General features: G+C 40.2%; 3 protein-coding genes and 1 pseudogene across 3 annotated transcripts in view; all 4 read left to right on the forward strand.

The window, feature by feature from the left end:
- LOC140943270 (uncharacterized) overlaps window positions 1-7,687 on the forward strand; it is a 17,111-nt pseudogene extending 9,424 nt beyond the window's left edge.
- LOC140944521 (uncharacterized) overlaps window positions 1-22,638 on the forward strand; it is a 145,898-nt gene that overhangs the window by 63,970 nt on the left and 59,290 nt on the right. The gene's annotated exons all lie outside the window — the stretch shown is intronic.
- LOC140944875 (contactin-5-like) overlaps window positions 1-22,638 on the forward strand; it is a 70,802-nt gene that overhangs the window by 35,572 nt on the left and 12,592 nt on the right. The window lies entirely within an intron of this gene.
- Window positions 9,802-13,745, forward strand: LOC140944880 (uncharacterized). Its single transcript, XM_073393982.1, has 3 exons — window positions 9,802-10,209; window positions 11,525-12,106; window positions 12,554-13,745. Exons 1-3 carry the CDS (start codon window positions 9,987-9,989, stop codon window positions 13,708-13,710), a joined length of 1,962 nt encoding a protein of 653 aa, XP_073250083.1. The 5' UTR covers window positions 9,802-9,986; the 3' UTR covers window positions 13,711-13,745.

The following is a 22,638-nucleotide window of genomic DNA, read 5'->3' on the forward strand; positions in this document are numbered from 1 at the left end:
ATTGGGGCCTAGTTAAGCAGTAGAAAGTCAATTTGCGAAATTCTAAGTTATAGCGCATTGTAAAAATTTACATTATTTTAACCCTATAATTTTGAACGTTAGAAATTGCCAAGAGGGCCTATTTTTAACAATACCTTTTTGGCCACAAACTTATTACAGCTTTCACAAATTTATCGTCTTATAAGAGAGAATGGGTCATAAAAACTATTCGTCTTCTACAAAGGCTACCAAATCGTTGTGGTTTGACGTACGAGTCAATGGAATTTGTGTAAAATTTTGCTTTACCGGAAGTGGATTTTGAGCTCCGAACGGGCAAAATGAGTTTTCTCGAATTTTAACAAAAGAATTCCTTATTTGGGAAAACTAACTACAGCATGTTTCATTACTCATTAAGGGTTATCGATGAGCCAAAAATGAGCGAAATTCGAATTTTGAACTTGTGCCACAAACAGTCGATTTTGGTCGATATTTACAGACAGTCGCTCTTAAACACTGTTTTATTTGAATTGTATTTTGAAGACTTAGGAACGCCCCCCTCCCCCACCCCACCTTTCTCTCTATCCCTTCGCTCTAGCTCTCCTCGATAATTCACTGATACCCAAGGAAACAGCCAATAGTCTTAGGCGTTCTCTGCTCGGTCAATCCTGGACTTTGCCATAGGCTGTGAGGAGAGAGAATCGAAAGCCCAGGAACTAGGCTGCCATGACATGATTGCAAGCGTCTAGCAACGGACAGTTTCCTGCTTTCGAAACTTGATCAAAGACTTCTCGCCACTTTTTAATGTCGTCTTAAAATACACCCGTCTTGTAAATTAAGGGAAAAGTGACCGATAATCTGAGTATTTCTATATTATTAAATATTTTTAGTTGAAAAACAAAACAACATGGATACTCAATCAAGGATGGAAAAACAGCACATAACGATTTGTCAACAACCGGTATCAAATTGTTTTCCAAGGTAAAATTTTCTATACCGATGGAAAAAAAAGCTGCTGGCTGCTTATAGAGTCAAATCTAGAGAGACTGTCGTGCATTTTTAGAGGTTGTCATATTGTTACGCGGGTGGGGTTGGCTATAGTGCTACTATGAAAAAATTACAACTTGTAACACGAAGTTTTCTTTCTGTTGCAGAAACACAAAGTCGCCAGAAGTGAAACTCGGAAAATCGAAACAAGAATTCAAACGCCAGTGTAATCATCACTCGTGAGGACTTCAATAGGGAAGTTCAGCTGGCATTGAATAGATTGCTCTGCAAGACGCATTGCCCAAAGGGAATTAGAGGAAAACGGGGAAGGCCTGGTCTCCCAGGCAAACATCGACCAGCCGGGCCCCAAGGACCACAGGGACCAAGAGGAACTCGAGGAGATAAAGGGCCGCCTGGACCTAAAGGCGATCAGGGCCCTCAAGGACCCAAGGGCAATCCTGGTGAATCCATCTCAGCTCCTTCTATTGTTGTACCTCCGGTGTCCATAGTGGTAAACGAAACTGGTATAGCATCACTGCAGTGTAAGGTCAAAGGAAATCCAACACCTTGGGTAACGTGGCAAAAGCAAAATTCCAGTCTTCCCGTAGGTAAAAGGATCGTGTAAACAAGCGGTGGACTGATGATTCAAGATGTGGCATTTAGGGATGGCGGAGTGTATACGTGCAAAGCAAGTAACATTCTTGGCGTGGCGACATCATCGGCCAAGTTAACTGTCCAAGGTAATAATTCGAGGTGGGGCGGGGGGGGGGGGGATGTTTGGGGGACAATCCAATGAGGGCAATAAAAAGGGCAATATTGAGGGCAATAAAAATTTTCGCTCATCATACCAACCAAATTGCTTAGTGTTTTTCCACGCTGTGGCGTTACGGATATTCGAGCCAAACCGCAAATTGTAGCAACTTTACCAATTTAAAAGCTCGGCAAAACTTCCTGCGTAATGTTCTTACTGCCAAACTGCCAACACATAATGATGTCCATGTATTGGTCTTATGGAGAGCTACCTCTCATCTACTACGTAACGTTTTAGTCATAAGGATAGTGCAGATGCTCTTCGCCGTTTTAGGAGCCGACCATTGGAAAAGTTATGGCGGAGGTGAGAAGTTTTTGAGCTGCATGAATACGGTGGAATCTCTATTGAGGAGTCACCCTTCGGACCGAGGCAAGCGTTCCTTGAATAGAGGTGTCCCCTGAATGGAGGTTGGGCTAGAGCTGGTAAATAATTAACCCGCTAAGAAAACATACAGAAATCATCATTAACTTATCCCTGCGACATAACATGTTGGCCGACGAGGTGCTTATACCCAGGTTCCTATCACATCAATTCAAATTACATTAATTTTTATAGTGAGATAGTTAAGTTTGTGAATCAAAGTTTCCACAATGGTCATTAGTGCAAACTTGAAAATGTCAACACTCTTTGTGTCAGTCAGGTTTTGAGTGCTAAGGTGTCCTCTGAATGGAGGTCAAACTTCGGCTTCGGGACCCAGGAAATGTGTCCCTCTTCCCTGAATGGAGGTGTCCCTTTAATACAGGTAACAGATACAAAGATTATATGGGTGTTTTTCCGGGACCAAAGTTTGTGTCCCCTGAGTGGAGGTGTCCCAGAGGAGAGAGGTTCCACTACATTTTTTCATTAGAATATCGATCCCTTATTTCTTTAGTAAATTTTCCCTTGCATGAATAAATTTTTCTGTACTTCGCTCCCATCCCACCTTTCTATAACTTTTCTAATGGTTCGTTCCTTATCGCACTCGCGTTAAGCTGCGCGTGTGGGTTGACTCAGTACCTACCTTAATAAGGTAAGCAGCGTACTGTAAGCACTAAACTGCGAGGAGGCGTGGCAGAGGTTAAGTGAAGGAGAAACGTCTTTTGCCTTTTCCTTCACCCCTAGATGGTTCACTTTTGAATATTTTATAAATTATTTTTTATTCTTACTTATAGAAACCTCTACAAACGAGAGAGAAATATTTTCTTAACTTAGGCGAATTCAAATGGTGTAAGAGTTAAACTCGCAATAAAAGATGTCTTAAGTTAGAGAAAGAAGATCTTTCTTTTTCGCCCTCAAGGAAACAGAGTAATACGCTCTACAAAACTCTTGTTTGTTTTTTTTTATTGCAGTGGGAACCTTCAGAGCGGCCGTCCGTAAATATCGCCTGGGGGTGTGCAAAATGAAAAAATCGAAAATCCCCAAACTTTGTCAGAATATAGGTCTAGGTAAACTATTTCTAGAAAAATAACGTTTAGTTCGATTGGATTTTTATTTTAAGCGTAGGGCGACCGAGTCGGTTCGGAGGCTCTCAGATCAGTTTTCACAGAAAAAAAAAGAAATAAAACAAAAATAAAATGGTATTAGAACCCCGTGGTATAAATCAACGAGATGAACTCCGTAAGTGACATTTATCTTTTTAGTAGCCTGTCATTTTCTGTTTACTATGTATTCAAATCTCGCATGTGTAAACTAACGTTCGAATTCATCTTGCATCTGCATTCATTTTTTGTTCTTTTTTATCCCCCAGTTAAAGGTTTGTGTTGCAGACCGAAATATTGGGCAAATATAATTCATCGTTTCGATGATCAAAACTCCCTAACCTCCAAATGTATATAAAACTGGGCTTTATTTGAAAGACTTACGCACAGCCAGCGATCAGCGTTATCGGTATTCCCCGGGGCCCCCGGGGGCGTGCCCAACGCAAAGCCCTCGAAGCCAGCTCTTTTTCGTCCAGTTCAAGGATGCGTTTATAAGCACCTTTCAGCGCCCCCACTTACCTTAGAGAAAACATCAGTTTCTCGAGGAGAAGCACAGCCTTTTGGGAAGTTTACCCCAGCTGAGCGCCCGGAGAACTCTCTATGATAATAGCGTTTACGGCAACTGGCTCCGCCCGAAAGGGATAGCAAAGGTTTCAGGTATATTGAAGGGTGGCGATTTTAATATTAAAAGTATATATGAAAGGTTGAGAAAAGGACCCACAAGGAAGGATTAAGAAACAAAATGCAGAGAAAATATCTTGGTTTTTGATCTATTCATACAGTTTAAAGAAAGGAAAAAGAGAGGGACAGGGCATTCAAAGCAGTTTGAAGGGATGCAAAGAAAAGCGACTTTTTAAGGGACATCAGTTTTTAATGGAAAGTACACGAAAGAGGACACCTTTTCAGCCAAAAATGGTATAAACATGGGTAATGGGACCATTCCTGGGGCAGTGACTCCCTGTATAAAACTTTGTTAGGTACCCCGTGTCGTTGAGCGAGTCAATGTTGCCTATGCTGATCTGGAAAACGAAGATATTTCAGTGAAACTGATCGATGAACGTGTAAATTCGTGCTCTTGTAACTAATTACTGAGATTTTGAGCATGTCCACCTACTCTCTTCTAACCTTCCCCAGCACAGTATTCCAATTTCATTGCGTTATAACAGAAAATCTGGTAAGCTGATAAGCAAATTTACCCTTTTGGGACTGAGTAGTTGAATGGCCTTACTACTAAATCTCCTGGCATCCAAGCTAACGAGGGATTGTGGCTCACGGCTTGTGCGAGTGCGGAGGTATGGTGGGGTAGGGAGTTGGGGTGTGGAATTGGAGTTATGGATGTTACTGACGCTAAGGGTAAAAGACTCTCAAAGTTAGCACATTTTTAGCATATTTTCACTATTTTAAAATTACATTCACACATAATTGATATTTTCACATGTCTCCGTGTTTATTTTTTCAATACTTTAGCTGATTAGATCTTTTTTCCTAGAGATCAAACAATGGCAACCAGTACGCAGGATCTTCGTCCACAGCTAAGTGGAGTTTATTTCTTAAACCGGAAGTGGAAGGTTGTCATAGTGTGTTCAATCAGTCAGTTCAGTTTATTTTCTCTCATATTTTAACTAGTGATAAGTTAGAGCCTTTTGAAAGATTGATGTTTACAATTATAAACGTTTCTATTGAATTTGTTGCCCACTACGAATCTTTAAGAAATAAACTCCAGAAGCCGTAGACGATCCTGCTGGTTGTCAACGTTGGATCTCTAAAACACAAAGATCTAATCAGCTACAATATAAAGGAAAAAAGGAGACGTCCTAAGACGAGATAGTTTCAGGCTGGGATAGTTTTGAATGACTGTCTAGGCTTACTTAAATTGTTCAGTCAGCTTCCAGTTTGAAGTGCATTGCACTTCCTCATGATCATGTTCAGTGTCACGCAAACGTGACATATACAAGTATTTGGTACAGGATGGGAAGAGAGTATGCTGTTGCATATCTTTGACAGGCTTTAAAAAAATGGTAGGTGAATAAATAGGGTTTCTTAATATCATACTAAGAAAGTTACAATTCCACGTTGAATTGCGTGCAAGACGCAAAATGTAATTTGTTCGCAAACGGTTCCCAACAAAATGTGCAGAAAAAGGCATATAGCTGCTTAAAAACAAATTGTCTCGGCAAATAGAAAGAATTCCATGCGGAAAAACGCATAAGTATCTTGTTAACCGGGAGTATCGTTGTTTTTGCCCTTCGAATGTCCTGACAAAATGGCGTGTTTTGACCTCAAGGGTCGCTTCTGTTTGGCGTTCAAAAATTTTCCCTGCAGGATTGCCCAAAAATTTTATTGCATTTATTTGAAGGAGACACCTTGCTCTTTCTATCTGTAGGTAAGTTATGGCTCAAAGCCGTATACCAAGTAGTGATTTTTGTGTCTGAAATTTGCCAATTTTATGTCTGTCAAAAATCGGTAAAATAAGTAAAATTATTAAAAATCCGAAAAATATTAGATTTGCCGTCGAATAGCAAAACTGTACATTGAAACTATTGGTTAAGTTGTGTTCTTTCTATTAAAATTTTCAGAGGCAGAGTTTGTTACTTCTTTAATTTTCAAACGATTTTTAAGTAATATATGGTCTTGAGCCTGTGAAAACTGATCTGAGAGCCTCCGAACCGACTCGGTCGCCGTACGCGTAAAATAAAAATCCAATCGAACTAAACGTTATTTTTCTAGAAATAGTTTACCTAGACCTATATTCTGACAAAGTTTGGGGATTTTCGATTTTTTCATTTTGCACACCCCCAGGTGATATTTACGGACGGCCGCTCTTAATTATTCAAAGGCCGTTATCTGTAATAGTTGAAGAAGGAGAGAACGTCACCCTGCAGTGTAAAACTAGTGGTGTACCTATACCGACTGTCACGTGGCAAAAAGCGTTTAGCCGGATACCAAAGAAAAGGGCAGTGGAAAATGGGAGCCTTACAATACTCAAAGTAGAAAAAGCAGATGGCGGGACGTATGCATGTACTGCAACGAATCTCCTTGGACATGACACCGCAATCGCACAGGTAACCGTGATCGACAGACTTAAATTTACCCTCACTCCACCCATTAAAGCTGTCACCTCGGTGTCTTGGAAGTTGATGTTGCACTGTGAAGCTCAAGGTACAATAGAAGTTGACTGGATTAGAGTGGGAAAACATCTTCCACGAAATCATATTTTGTATCCAAATGGTACTCTACTTCTTAGGAACATTTCACCAAATGATGCAGGATCCCATACGTACGTGGCAAAAAACTCGCTGCGTTCAGTAACGGCGACATCTGTTGTTAAGGTGATTACACCTAAGTCTTGCAGCAGTCTTAAGTCAGGTCGCAGTGGAAGTTCATCAGGTAATTATACTATCGACTCTGATGGCAAAGGAGGCGTGGAACCTTTCAGTGTGTATTGTGATATGAGTGACAAATTAAAAGAGGAGTTGGCGTGACAGTCATGAGTCACGACAGCGAGAGTAGAACTCATGTTGTCCATATCCCTGGGTGTGGTGTGACTTCTGGATGTTACTGTTGTTACAGAAAAGATGTATCTTACACTGGCGTTAACACAGCTCAATTGGCGGCACTCACTTGAGTCTCGTAAACCTGTGAACAGTTTATTAAATTTTAGTGCAACAATGATGTTGCCTTTGTGCCAGAGTCAGTTGCCTGGTGGGTGTCACGTGATGGAAGGAAAATGAACTACTGGGGAGGCGCTGGTGGATCAGCCAACACGTGCGCGTGCGGAGTAACAAACTCTTGCTTAAATGGCCAAAAGTGTAATTGTTACAACGGTGGCAGCGGCTGGAGAGAGGACAGCGGTCTGCTGACAGATAAGTCTGCTCTTCCTGTGACAAAGATCAGACTGGAAGACTTTGATAAATCAACTGTGGAAGGATATCATACATTAGGAAAGCTCAAGTGTTATGGGCAGGCATGAACTGATTTCTGTATATAGTTTTTGACACAGGCATTTCTTGTTTTGCAAAACAGTGGTAGGGTTATGCGGCTAAATTAATCATATGCAGCTAAATTTTGCAAAGAAAATTTTGCTTTTCAAGACAAACAGTTTTTTGTTTAGTAATGCATCGGGAGATTGTGTCTGTATGGGTGGCGAGCAGCCCGAATACGAATCTCTTCACTTACCCACGATATCATACATTACGATGGTTTAAATTTTATGGCCTGACAAGTGAAGTCTAAGTGATTTCTGTAAAATTTTGGATACCTTAGCAAATTTTGTTTTAAAAAATGATAGTACCTTATCATAGGAAATTTTACGCTTCATGAAATTAACCGCGAATTTCCAAAATTAGCGTTAATTTATGTTAATGTCACTATTCCGCTTAAGATACGCATGAAAAGGTAACACAACTAAATAGCGAATGCAGGCAAATAAGACAATAACTACAAGATGGCGTAATAAGGAGGGGACACAGCCCTGTGGAAGGTTCTAGCGACTTCAGGTTATGGGCACAGCAAAAACACAAGCCTCACTAAGGACAAGAGCATTGGCGGAGCCTTTTTTTATCTCCCCAGCGCCGCACGGGCTGGATCGGACAAGATTAAGGCAAATAAATAAGATGGCAAGACACAATTAAAGCCAAAAGTTTGGGGGAAGTCGTAACGCAGACTTAACAACTGCACCACAAGGAGTGACCCCCCAAACTTTATTGATACATAACACAACAAAACTCCTTCATAAGGAGGGAGGGTCGGTAACAAAATTACTGTAACTGTTTGCTTTCGTGCAAGCTGGACGAATAATGACCAGGTCTGAAATAGCAGAACTTTTATAGCTAGACAGTGTCTCAAATCTCGACCAATAAATACAGTTGTACCATAAGCTACCTAGTCTCATCATGATTAAAGTCTAGCCATGATCATGAATAGGGCCTGGAAAATAGGGACCAATCTGCGCGATGCTAAGAAAAATATGATGACAAACATACGACAAATTAGTCAGGTTCCAACCAGGAACAGCTTTTGTTCGTATCTTAAAATTAGCGTGCTTTCATTCATAAATAAGGCTTTAAAGATCGAACGGAGCATACATTGGGGCAGGCTACCTTAGCCTACCTCCCCTGGGGCTTCATGTTCCGTGCCGTTAATTAAGTGTAGCGTTAAGTTCCATGACCTTTATTTCCATTATTTTGACTCCAATTTCTCAATACCTTCTGACATTCTTGACATCTAAGAAAGAGAAGTATTTTTATTAGTAGGAGTATTTTTTCCGCCAGTTACAGAGAAACTGTGTAGAACTTGAAGTGGCCTGATTTATTCCTTTAAAACCCTTTGTATACGTTTAAGGAAAGAGCCAAGAACAAAGTATCCATTTCGGATTTCAAGTTTAACTTTAATCCCGTTGTCTCAACAAGTTTTGTTTCTTTGTAAGCGTCGCGTCAACTTCGTTTATTGTGAAATGTTACCCTCTCTTCCGCGTTAATTTCCTTAATTCGAAAATCGTTTTCCACTAACTTCGGGTTAATTTAAGTCGCGTTTATTTCCAGTTCCTTAATTTCATGGAGCGTTAATTTCCTATAATAAGGTAACTACGCAGATAAATTATAAACAGTCAAATGTCGCAAATAATACTGTGGTCTTCAACAAACAGTTCTATTATTGCGTGCTTTTTCATTTTTAGTTATAAATCAAGGATAACGCAGTAAGAAATGGGAAACGGCGCGGGCCACTGAAATGCGAGTTGGTCAGTACCTCTTTTCCTTATCCAACTTGAAATACGCTGGTACCTGGCTCAATACTAATGAATCAATACCCCTTTTACAACTTTCTGAGCTATTTTGCCATTTTTCCTTTACTTTTTTATTAATAATCTTAAGTCCTTTGTTATACATAACTTTAAGGGGCACAATATTAGTTTATCTAGATGTGCCCCTCTCCTCTCCTTCCAATATACAATGTAATTCAATTTAAGTGTTGTAATTTCTATTTTACGCGTTTATTTCCTTTGTAAATCTTTATCTGTTACTATTTTATTTTTTTTTTCAGTTATATTTTCATAACTATGTATCAGATAGGAATTGGAGGAATAAATAAAATGAAAAAATGAAATGAAACTTGAAATAAGCTCGTTCACGTCTATTGAAAACTGATATTATTTCGAAAATTTACGAGCTCTAAGCGTGTCTTCGAGTTTTTGTTTTAGCTTTGGTCTGAATGAGCACTGGAAGAAGTTAAGGACTACATTAGCCTACCACGCAGACGTTCTTAGGAGTTCGTCACGTGTTCCTGCCCCACTAAATTTTATGATCGTAGGGTACGTAGGGGACTTTCTTAGACCCCGTTAGTGTGGCCAACCATTTAACATGTCTGGATCAGTTATTTTAAGACCCTGAACCTTGGTCCGGCTCTCACTCCCGCTCCCCTTGCCTTATAACCCCTCCCTGTCTAACGCCCTTCCCTACTTTGCAATTACTACTATAGTCTAAAAACTAGTAATATTTTGGTTATTTAATGGCTCTCCTCAACTTTCAGGCCTAAACTTTGGTTAACAGCCAGAAAAAGCGGAAATGTTCAGCGAAACGGAGGTCAGGTTTCAGAGAGTTGAAGGTTATTAATGATGTTGTTATATGGGACACTTGACAGAAAGAAATAACCACTGAAGGTATTAGACTCGAAAATTGCAAAAGTCCAGTTAACAGCCTTCCAATTGCTTCAAGTTTAAAATTCGTTTGTTTCAAATACCAACGCTCTTAATCTGAGTGATGGAGACGTCAAAGACGCGTTCAGTCTCCAATACTCTAGCCTTTTCGTCAATAGTTCTCTCCATTGTTTGTTTCGTGGCACTGGTTCAGGTTGAGGTCGAACTTCACGCTCATCGAAAAATGCTACAAGTCCTGACTCACCACAAAGAAGGAAATGTTGCGCCAAGCCAAACTGGAAATAACGAGCTGATTGCTTTCCCTCCACACGGCTACTCGAGTAAAGGTGAGAGCCAGTTTTCTCACGTTGGTTGCTGAATGAATCCCCACTTAAATAAGATAACATGTTTACTGAATTTACAAAGGTGAAAAGTAGAACTGAACAATACCTCGAAGGCAAACTTTTACTTCGGGAATAAAACAGCCTATGTGCACTTAATTCTGTAATGAGTTTAGTTACAAATATTGGACAAAAATCAGAGCAGCGGCATCTTATAGAATTAATGTGAAACTATACTTGAACAGTCATATACAGCTGTGTACATAAAAACTTTAACATGTTTTTTTATTTTTGATGTGAATAAGGCATAAAAAAATGGCAAATGGGCTCCTTATTTCTTTAATTCATGACTATTTCGTACTACGATATTAAGTATATATTAGCGTTTTGAGAGTATGCTAGTTCTAGAGGGCGCAATATGCAACGCATGTTGCTTCTTTCTATTTCAATATACGCAAACAGTTAGGTGTTTAATATTACATCATCGAGAGGGAAGTTTCAGCTGTGGCGGTAGAACGTGCTATAGTGAAAACTTCCTCTTTAGCTAAACTGCTAACAGGAAGTGAAAGAAGAGATGATAAGGCCGTTCGGTTACATGAGGTCAGAGGGTATGGTATATTTCCTCATACCAGCAAGATTTTATTTTTACCAAAGTCTCGTCCACACGTATTCTAATATTTTTGAAAACGGAGATTTTTTCTCTACTTAAATATTTTAAAAATATGAGTCCAGAGGTAGTGTAATGGATCATTTTTCGCCTGTCCAAACGAAAGCCCAAATACGATAGTATCCCTGATAGGGCATGCGCTGTATGATGTAGGACATCATGGTATTTATTTAAAAACCTCCGTTTTCTCAGCTTTTCTTCCGTCAACAAGTCGTCGTGACAACAGCAGATGTGTACTTGAACATTACGTCCGGTATGGTAGCAAAATATGTAGCCGCAACACGTGGTAGGTTTGTACAGAAAAACTTCCCCTTTGTCTGAAAGAATAAGGATATCTTCTGCCCTGCTACAGGTCGAAAGCCGAGATGGAGTCGAAATATGTGTTACTCTAACCAAAATTCTTTACAAACCATTAGTTATTGATTAAAAAAGAGAGAATGGACACGCGTAATGATATTCCCAGGATTGACCTGTATTTGAAAATAGCAATACGGTAATACACATAACAAACAGTGCGGCAGTGATGCTTCAACTGAAGAAACTGGGATAAAACCTGAAAAATATTTGGGGGGATATTTTAGCTCACAAGAGTAGGAGGCCGGTATTCTTCTAAATTTGGTTTGATCACCCAGTGTGTTTATTATTTAATTGCAGAAACACACAGTCGCCACAAACGCAGCTCAAAAAATAAAAACAAGAAATCAAACACAAGTCTAATTGTCAGTCGTGACGACGTCAAAAGAGAAGTCCAGCTGGCCCTGAGTAGCCTGGCCTGTAAGGTAAACTGCCAGAGAGGAATAAGGGGAAGACGAGGAAGGCCTGGTGCCCCAGGTAAGCATGGTGCACGCGGACCGCGTGGACCCCAAGGACCTAAAGGAAACAAAGGTACTCAAGGAGATCAGGGGCCTCCTGGACCTAAAGGCGATCAGGGCCCTCAAGGACCCAAGGGCGATCCTGGAGAATCAATCTCAGCCCCTTCTATTGTGTCACCTCCGGTGTCCATGGTGATAAACGAAACTGGCATAGCGTCACTGCAGTGTAAGGTCAAAGGAAATCCAACACCTCAGGTCACGTGGATGAAACAAAATTCCAGTCTTCCTTTGGACAAACGAATTATACAATCACGTGGTGGACTGATGATTCGAGATGTGACGTCACAAGACGGAGGTGTGTACACATGTAGGGCGAGAAATATTCTTGGAGTCATGACTTCATCGGCCACATTAGCTGTTCAAGGTAATTTACTTCCCAATTTTAATGTCCCAGTAGTCTTAATTCACTGTCATACAACCAAACAACTAAAATACTGTTACAGTACTAGCAATTAAGTATATTGCACCTAAGCTTCGAAAGAGCTTCGGGTCGATCTCTTGGATATGCACTTGTTAGAATATTTACTTGCACAAACATTTTGCACAAACATTTTGTATACTATACTAAGATCGCGGCTATCGTAAGCGGAATCCTAACTCATCATCTTCACCATCATCATCCTAGACGAAAATTATGACGCTGTGAAATTCTGATTACGACTACGGACTCCGACTCCGTCGCTATAAAAAACCAGCATTAAAACAAAACTGATGCCTCAGACTTCACAGGGGCGACGGCCTTACGCTTGTTGCATGGGTGCCGGCTCAAAATGATCGGGTTGATATGCTCTTTCGTGTTTATTAATTGCAGTTGCTGCCTTGATCACACAAAAGCCCTCCTCTGTTATCGTTGAAGAAGGAGAAAACGTGACCCTTGTATGCAAAGCTACTGGAGTGCCGATGCCAACGGTTACGTGGCGAAAAGCATTAGGTACCGTGCCAAAAGAAAAGACTGCAGTGATCGATGGGAACATAAACATTGTAAGTGTAACGAAGGCAGATGGTGGGACATACGCATGCTCAGCAAAAAATCCCCTTGGAGAAGACTCTGCTGTCGCACTAGTAGCTGTGATTGACAGGCTCGCATTTACCCTGACGCCTCCAATAAAGTTTGTAGTCCCTCAGTTAGGAAACTTGATGCTCAATTGCCAAGCCCAGGGATCCATAGAGATTTCTTGGAAGAGAAAAAACAAAAATCTCCCTCAGAATCACGTTATCTTCCCAAACGGAACTTTATTTCTAACTCAGGTGACCACAAATGATGCCGGAACTTACACATGTGTAGCTAAAAATTATCAACGAACAATTAAGGCATCGTCTACTGTTGAAGTGCTAAAGAAAACGTCAAAAACGTCTTGTAGCAGCATTAAATCAGGCCTCAGTGAAAGTTCATCAGGTAATTATATGATTGACCCTGATGGCAAAGGAGGCGTGGCTCCGTTCAGTGTGTATTGTGACATGACTGACAAAGGAGGAGTTGGTGTAACAGTTATAAGTCACGACAGCGAGAGGAGAACATATGTTGGTAACATTCCTGGATGCGGGTTTGATAAGCCTGGTTGTTACAGTAAAGATGTGACTTACAATGGAGCGAGCACCGCTCAGCTAGCAGCACTCACTCGAGTGTCACAGAGCTGTGAACAATTCATCAAATTTGAGTGTCATAATGATGTAGGCTTTGTATCGGAGTCTATTGCCTGGTGGGTGTCACGTGATGGAAGGAAAATGAACTACTGGGGAGGAGCAGGTGGATCAGCCAACACGTGCGCATGCGGAGTAACAAACTCTTGCTCAAGTGGAAAAAAGTGTAATTGCCACGGTGGTAACAGAGGCTGGACAGAAGACAGCGGTCTGCTGACTGACAAGTCATCATTACCTGTGTCACAGATCAGGCTGGCGGACCTGAATGATTCAGTTGAAGAAGGATATCATACATTAGGAAAGCTCAAGTGTTATGGTCAGGCATGACAGTTACTTTTTTGCGTGCTTCTTCGTTGGTGAGAGAGCTCGGATTACTGCCGTCGGAATGGAAAACGACTCACTGGAATACATTGAGTTGGTCAGTGATCCGAGAAAAAGTTTAAAACTGACGGCCATTTTCCAGACAGCAGTGTCTGAATAAAAAAAATCTTAAATGGGAAATGTCAGGTTATCATTTATTATACATTGCAATTTTAAAATAACAGGACGAAAACTTGCCGCTAGTGAAATAGTCAAAAAAGTTTTCACCCTACCCTCTCCATTATGCTTGAGTAAGCGCACTCCCTCGATCTCCTCCCTCGTTAAAAGTTTTTACGTCTACTTTTATTCCTTAGGAACACCTTGACAACTTTTGACATAAAACAATTGTTCTAATGAGCCCTTGAACTGCTGTTTTTTAAAGAAAGAAAAACGAAATCCAAGCTTTCGCTGATCAACGGCATCATCTTACCAACGATATGCCTGATGATGCTGTTAATCAGCAAAAGCTTGCCGATTAATTTTTTTATTTTTTCAAAAACAGCAGTTTAAGCCCTCATGAGAACAATATTTTTATTTCGATCATGCTGCTGAAGGACAATATGAACAGGTTAACCTAATTACTGCGATAGTTTTCTGGTACGTTTGATGTAACATAAAAATGAAGTAAAATAAATAACTAAATTTTCGAACAAAAAGTGCAGACTGGTACATTTACAGTAAGCGTTTTAGCCCCTGCTGTAATTCATATCATAAAAAGAAAAATGCCCGTCATTTTTGGCGATTCAATACGAACTGCTAAGTTTCTCTTTAGATCTCTTTAGGGCTCTTTATTTATAATAGAAGATTTACGATACTGTTGTCAAAATCCTACTTACATCAAGTGACCTCTCTAGAGTGCTGAATGCAGGTGGTAGCACCAAATTTCTTTGGAATTCTGGTTGGCTATATTTTAGCGGCAGTTTACTGTATCATACTTACTTTTGCTTTAGTACCCAGGGTGGTCTCACCCTTCCTGGATGAAGACGGCTCCCGGTTGACTCAGTTTGTTAACATATAAAAAGATGAATCTCAGTGTATTTGTGACATATCTTCTTTAAAGGTAAGTAACATAAGCGTAATCAATATGGTTAAATTAAGCAGGTTAACAAAAGAAAGGCCTCCTCAGCAACTTGGACGACAGCCGAGCCAGGTATAAATCAACATGCGAAAAGGGGGTCAGATAACATCATTTTGAACAATAGCAGCTTTAACTGCGTCCAAGTGTCTATTATATCTGTCTTGTTACAAGTTTTTCCTGGCGTTAAACCTGAGAACTACATCTAAAACATTGTGTTGTTAAGATGGCAGCAAAACGCCGGCGTTTTTGACATTTTTTTTCCTCTGATCTCGGGACGGGGGGTTACTCCCTATAATGGCATAAAATAATGGTCTATGCCGGGGGAGGTTGAAAAGGGGTGCCTTTTCCAGGCTTCAGGTATATAAAAGGAAAGGGATGTTGAAGTATCAGAATAGGGGAATCCGTTATTTAGGCCTGTAAAAGGACTTATGAGGGCTAACAGACGCATCTTGGGCTGTGAAAAGGACAACTTTCCATTTACAGTACTGTAGTTAGGGATGCAGTGTTCTCACTAAGTCTATGAAAGGGGTCCTTTTTTTCTGTCAAGAATGGTATGTATAGAGAGAAGAAAATACCCACCATTAACTGGCACTGTGATGGATTAACCGATTACTTTTAACTGTTGCCAAGAGCCACAATGGCTCTTGCTGTTGCTTAAACAAACTTAGAGCTGTTGCTTTGCATTGGAGCTTTTTGTCAAAACATCAAACATAAATGATCCGTACTAACAATGGTGAACCTACTGACTACTGGTACAAATCATCTGACTTAAACCCGGTGATATGAGGTTGCGTAACAGACCTCGCCGCGCTGAGTTTGGAATTTAGGAAATGGCTATATGTAAGAAAATGCTTAATGCTGGAAAATAGCCAAAACTGAAGGCGGAAACAAGGTCAGGTTTACACGACACGTCCAAAAGACCTAGCCACTGTACGCAAAGAATCAACATTGTACGAGCAAGTTACGTTGAAATTTCGTTTCAGACTCTAAAGCTGATTGATGGAGTCGTCAAAGACGCGTCCAGTCTCCAACACTTTAGCGTTCTCTTCAATATTTCTCTCCCTTGTTGTCTGCTTTGTGGCACTGGTTCACGTCGAGGTCGAACTTCACGCTCATCGACAGATGCCACTTATGTCCAGAAATGCATGCAATGGCAAAAATGGCGAAACTGGCGAAAAATCGCCAGCCGCTGGCGATTTGAATTGGATGCCAAAAGTGGCCTCTTGGAGGCTGGCGATTTTGGCGAAAATGGCGATTTTGGCGAAATTGGCGATTTTGGCAAAAATCACCAGAGGGCTGGCGATATGTGGCAAAATATTCAAATTAGATGTCCAGAAATGCATGCAATGGCGAAAATGGCGAAACTGGCGAAAAATCACCAGCCTCTGGTGATTTGAATTGGATGCCTAAAGTGGCCCCTTGGAGGCTGGCAATTTTGGCGATTTTGGCGAAAATGGCGATTTTGGCGAAATTGGCGATTTTGGCAAAAATCACCAGAGGGCTGGCGATATGTGGCAAAATATTCAAATTAGATGTCCAGAAATGCATGCAATGGCGAAAATGGCGAAACTGGCGAAAAATCACCAGCCTCTGGTGATTTGAATTGGATGCCTAAAGTGGCCCCTTGGAGGCTGGCGATTTTGGCGATTTTGGCGATTTTGGCGAAATTGGCGATTTTGGCAAAAATCACCAGAGGGCTGGCGATATGTGGCAAAATATTCAAATTGGATGTCCAGAAATGCATGCAATGGCGAAAATGGCGAAAAATCACCAGATCACCAGCCTCTGGCGATTTGAATTGAATGCCAAAAGTGGCCTCTTGGAGGCTGGCGATTTTGGTGAAATTGGCGATTTTGGCAAAAATCGCCAGAGGGCTGGCGATATGTGGCAAAACATTCAAATTGGATGCCAAAAGTGACCCCTTCAAAGTAGATAACTAAAGAGGTCCTTATAACTGTGAGGCAATAGTACTAAAAAAAGTTCAAATTACTTGCCTGATAAGAGGCTCCAGTAACTGTGAGGCAACATTTATCAAATACAACTGAATCAAATATATGACAAAACAGCTTTACCTAACTGTCGAACAACATTATTTTATCAAATACAACTGAATCAAATATATCTGAAAACAACAAATGGAAGTCGTTTCAGTTAAGCTAATATATATTTGTGCCATGTACTTCACAGGTTAAGTAAACATTTCCTTACTTTCGATGTCGCTTGACTTACCAAAAGTGATGTGATGCGCTGAAATATCACACTAGCATCATTTGCTTTTGTATGGTTCATTCCTTTCAAAGACTTACAAGTCCACTAATTTCTCGAGGAGAGAACTACCAAGTCCTTGAAATCATAATAATTCCTTGCCATGGACACTCTAACTTTTGAGGTTCGATGTAGACCTTAACAATCCTCACTGGTTACAATTCTCTTCAAATTGGTTCCATTACATTGTGAGGCAGCCTTAAATCAAAAGCGATTGCGAAACGCATGGTTCCTGGCTAAAAGATGCTTTCATGATAACCATTGTGTGCCATTCATTCTTTTTTGGTTCTCCACTATACACACTATCTTGTTCCGTCGTTTTAAACTCTTCACTTTCTTCTCGCACTTACTTGTTTTGCTCTTTAGAGAAACGGTCCCCTAAAAGTAACGAAAGCCGAAAAGTCCAGCAGCTTGCATGCGCCATTTTGAAATGTGTGAATTCGCTTATTTCCAATTTATGTAAACCTGCACGAAATGTCACTTGTGCCCAATACTTCACCGCATTTATTGAACATAAACATTGGATCAAAGTAATAACTTGTTTGTCTCTTTCATAAAACATATCCCATTCAAACTAATTCTGTATCTTTTCATCAACTAGATATATAAAAAGAGAGTGTACATGTTTGTCTCGTTCTTAAAAAATGTGTCCCATTATTGCTTTATGAGGTGGGGCTAGAAATTTAGAAAATGTATTGTTTTTTTGCGCTGAGACCACCAAACCAATTCTCAGTACAATATGTGTTCCATTAAATTACTAATGCTAATGCTCGTCGAAACACGTCACCCGGCCTTTTTACCTTCTATTTTAACAATTGCCTGAGAGTCCTCGTGAACAACATTAATCGTGACCACCAAAGTCGGCTGGGAATGACACTAATCGTTTCTACTTACATAAGGTAGTTATCCAAAATCGACTATTTCAACATGGCCGCCGCGTCTATATAACAACTACTAAACCTTACACGTTCATGTTCTGTGAAACTGCAATGACCCAGCTCGTTTATATATACTTGTACGATTGAACGCCATTATAACAAACAGGATGGATATACAAGGCAATACGGACTATCTAATTATCTGAATGCGTAGCCAAGAACCAACCTGGATTCCTCATAACATATAATGTTGAACTGTCGCTATTCAAACAATGCCTACAAGCCTGGAAAATTAAGGATATCTATCTTGGATTTTTTGGTAAGAAAGTTGCCATGAACATTACGAAGATTACCATTTACTGATAATCGAATACAACTCGTTGGCTATTCGATTTGAATTGAGCAAGAAATTAGTTATAAGTGGTAATTCCCGACCAAACACTCTTGTCTGGGACGAATTTGAAATCACAGGAGGTTATCAATTAAAGGTAAAAGCATTAAAAACAGATTAATGACACTTAAGTTACAGTAGCGTTGTCATTATTAGTATACAATTATAGTATTGGAAACATTTTTATATTAATATGTGGTTAACTATTTGGCAATTAATAGCCATTTCAAAAGGGACCCTTTGCTATGTCATTTCGATTTGTCTTGACAAATTAGGTATTTCATCGAGTAATTGCCATTTCTGGACATATCTCCATTGTTTTGTTGAAGTAAGGTACTGTTGTGTGGAAGGAGATGTCTTTGGCTGCCTTATTAATAAGAAGTTTCTTGTCATGAATGGTTATCATATTTTCAGTTTAAAAAAATGAAAGCACGATATAAAAAAGGTTAGCTGATTTTTTTTTCAGAATGACATTCAGTCATGTACATTATTTATCAAAATTTGAAAAAAAAATTCTTAAGACCAGACTATTTACAAATACAATTTGTTAAAAAAACATTTACTTTATTATTTAATACTGAGATTATTTACAGAGACCAAACCTTAATCAAATTTGTTTATTAGTATTCTATCATCCTCACAAAGTCTTTCTTCGAGAGTTCTGACAGCATCCAGAGTCAAAATCACCTTTTTCCGAAGTAAGATTGAGTACACATTCAGGACTATGAAGAAAATTCATACAAAAGTTACCAAACAAATTTACTGTCGAAAGAAATTTAGTTTGTTAAGTAAACGATATAGATTTTCCCCCATTGTCTAGAGATTTAAAATACTACCTTGTATATACTCATAGCGGGTACAGTAGTGAATCTACGAGTGTATAAAAGGCACACCTCAATAGCATGGGCCCAAATGTTCCTGCCATTAGTCAGTTTTAGTTAGTGATAGTAATGGAGGAAACGAAAGTAGACAGGCAATTTTGGTTTCTAGTTAGTACTGTTGATGTATTGCTTTTCACAAATTGCTATTGAGAAGTCGGTATGTATCCCAGATGGTTGAGTTGACTGTGACAATATTATTATCTTCATCTATTCATTACATATTTGTCCCTTTCTCATGGGCTTAAAACCTCTGTTCCTGAAAGGCCGATCGGTGCTAATGGAGGACTAAAATTTTGTTCCCCTATTTTGTATTTACCTTCCATGCATTGCTTAGAGTAACTTTTTGTATTATTATTACTGTATCTCAGAGTAAAGGCTCAACGGTATTTTGTAAGTTTTAGTTACATGCTCTTAGACAAGAACATCATGATTAAAATTTTGCTTAATCCTGGGTTAAACTTAACCATCGTCCGAGGAGCCGGCTAATTCTTCATAACCATCTAGGACTGACCAAACTTGCATCAAAGAACCACGCACTGATTCACCATATAAGCGCCAAATCCTTTAGACATTCAGTTTCCTATCTCTTCGCCTAGTCATGGGTATTGGAAGTGTTCTTTGTGGGAAAATTTTTTTAAGTTTTTGGTTCTGGGCAATCTGACGTGCGCTCAGGAAACTCGATGACTACGTGTTACATGGTGAACGCGAACATCTTAAATACCCTCATCCAACTGGATAACTCCAAACACCACTCACGTGCAATCAGCAGACCATCTGAGGGTAAGAATATCCACGTTTTGTCACGCAGTATTGACTACCTGGTTCCCCTGAGTCCATGTTCGCGTCCACCACGCAACACGTAGTCATTGAGTTTCCTGAGCGCACGTCAGATTGCCCAGAACCAAAAATTTAACAAAAAAAATTCCACAAAAAAGCAGTGACATCGCAATACCCATGACTAGGGGAAGCCTAAGACACTGACCATGTCTAAAGGATTTGGCGCTTATATGGTGAATCAGTGCGCTGTTCTTTGATGCGGGAGAGATTTGTGAGTTGAGACTGCACACAGTCACCTGCCTTGCTTCGCTTTATGTAGTAAAACAACACCAAACAAACAACGGGCCGTAAAACCTTATAATATGGCCATGAATTGAGCACAGGTTTCACAGAAAAAGCAACTACAGGCCCAAGTTCACGAAAGTACAATTTATATCTATTTTCATACCTATCTTTCTACGTTTTAACAACTATATTGAATTTCTCATTCAAAGTCTTTAAATCGTTCGTACCGGCAAAACAGTATCGAAACTCGCGGTAATTTACGCACCGAGCTTGGGTCGCCTGTGGTTTTTCTCATACAAATCTTTCTAATTTTCGGCGGCCGTTGCAATCGCTACTTTTGCGATATACGGCTGAAAATTTACACGTTACCTAATTTTAATATGCTCTTTTAGCTCGTGCTAACAGAAGTTTTCAAAAGCGAACTGTTTTCGTGTTTACTGAAAGTTGATCACGGTGATCAACTAATGCGAAAGGCCCGTTCATGTGTAATCACAAGTAGCAACTAAGTTCGTCATAGATCGCTTAAATGTTTTTTACTGAGGCATATGCTGTAAGGTAACTTGTTACACCATCTTTCGAATAAGTAAGTAAATTTATTAGAGGCCAAGTTAAAGCAACACTCAAGAATCTGACCCAAGTCATAAAGATGTTACGCAATTGTACTGACTACAAACAGCAAAAATCATTTTTACGGCTTTAAGCCTTCAGCTGAACCCTTTGGGTGGAAATCATCCACACTTCTGCCAACAGTTGTGGTGTCTTTCGTAGCAAGATAATGGAGACCAGGTCTTTGGGCATCGCGATATGGCTTGGGGATATGTTTTATGTCAGCAGAGCAGCAAAAGTCATTGGAAACACAATATTCACACCTTTCATTCTTTTCCTTTTCGCAAGATCCTTTTAAAAACTCCATGTACATTTCTCCACTCTCACCATGCTCTTGTGTGAATTTTTCGATTTTACTGAAATAGGCATTGCCAGGAACTGTCGCTCTGTTTATATCTGACTTGCCTTGTGGTCACATAGGATTTCATGTAATCCCCGGCTGGACAAGGCTCATCATCAATTATCTTTCTTACCTCTTCAGCAACTTTCCACGCATTTTTTTTCCCATGCGGTCATTTTCTCGTTTTTGAAGGTCTTTCACTGAGAGATTCTTGACTTCATCTTCTGTGAGACCATCAAGAGGTCCATAGTAATTCCATTTGAGTGTACTCCCATCCACCAGGGCATCGCCTATTGCCGCATTGGACCCTTTAGCTTCGTTTTGGCCTGAATCACCAGGAGCACGATGAATGCGATTTACGCGATCTGAGGAGTGTATTCTGGCAATTTCTATGCATCCAGATGCAGCTTTTAACATTTTTGCCGGCAAAATGTTTGCATATTTTTTAATGGCCCCCCTTTAAGCCATGCATAAAAAATGGTGGCCCACCCCCTATTTGCAGCAGCCCCCCCTCCCGATAAATAATGACCAGTCCCTTGACAGTCCAGTGTAAGCCAAATTTATTTCTGAAAGACCTAAACTAATGATGAGACGGCCGTTTTTAGGTCCTTGGTAACAATTTACTTGAGACAGGGTCAAAGATCAATTAGATTAGGGTAAAACATGTTTATTGTATTAATTCATGTGTAATCATAAGGAGCAACTAATTTCGTCATAAATCGCTTAAAAGTCGGCCGCAACCCCGCTCCAGGCCAGTCCGGTGTCCAAAAACGTAGAGGTCTTGCCGTTTTGGTCGGTACAGCTGGATAGCCCAGGGACTGCCCTAACAGTGGGTGGGTGGAAAAGGCCTGGGGGTCAAAACTAGTGGGGTAGGGAGGGGGCTGTTTTGGCAAAACCCCTTCAGTAAGCAGCAGTGTTCAGTAGAGGCTTTGACTGGCAAGTACCTTGTTGTTAATTTGCCCAGCTGCATCAGGCCTCTGCTGAGAATGCTTATCATGATAATTGTAGAGCTCATTGGGAGGCGCCGACAGTCACCCATTCTCCTGGGTCGGGAGGGTCAAAGTCTTGGTACCAAGGACACACTTAACATAGGACCTGTAGACACTCACTGAAGCCATGTTTTCTTAAGTTCAGTCAGATATATAACCAAACATTGAGTTGAAATCCTCACCGGCTATTAGAGTGCTCAGTAGAGCAATAGATAATAATGTAGTCGAAGAGCTGGATTATTTAATTTAATTTAATTTATTTAAGACATTTAATCGCCACTCAGAGACAGATTAAGAGACTTAACAGAACTATAAGGAGAGAAAGCTTTAATGTCTGTAAGGCATGAGGTCCAAGTACAGAGTGACGCTCTTGTGCAAAACGTATACTTGTTAATACCACGCATC

The sequence above is a fragment of the Porites lutea genome, chromosome 7, assembly GCF_958299795.1.
Source record: "Porites lutea chromosome 7, jaPorLute2.1, whole genome shotgun sequence".
NCBI lineage: Eukaryota > Metazoa > Cnidaria > Anthozoa > Scleractinia > Poritidae > Porites > Porites lutea.

Coding starts and splice junctions, on each gene's coding strand:
- LOC140944880 (XM_073393982.1), top strand. CDS start 9,987: ATGGAGACGTCAAAGACGCGTTCAGTCTCCAATACTCTAGCCTTTTCG. Junction 10,210..11,524: donor ACACGGCTACTCGAGTAAAG/GTGAGAGCCAGT, acceptor ATTTAATTGCAG/AAACACACAGTCGCCACAAA. Junction 12,107..12,553: donor GGCCACATTAGCTGTTCAAG/GTAATTTACTTC, acceptor TATTAATTGCAG/TTGCTGCCTTGATCACACAA.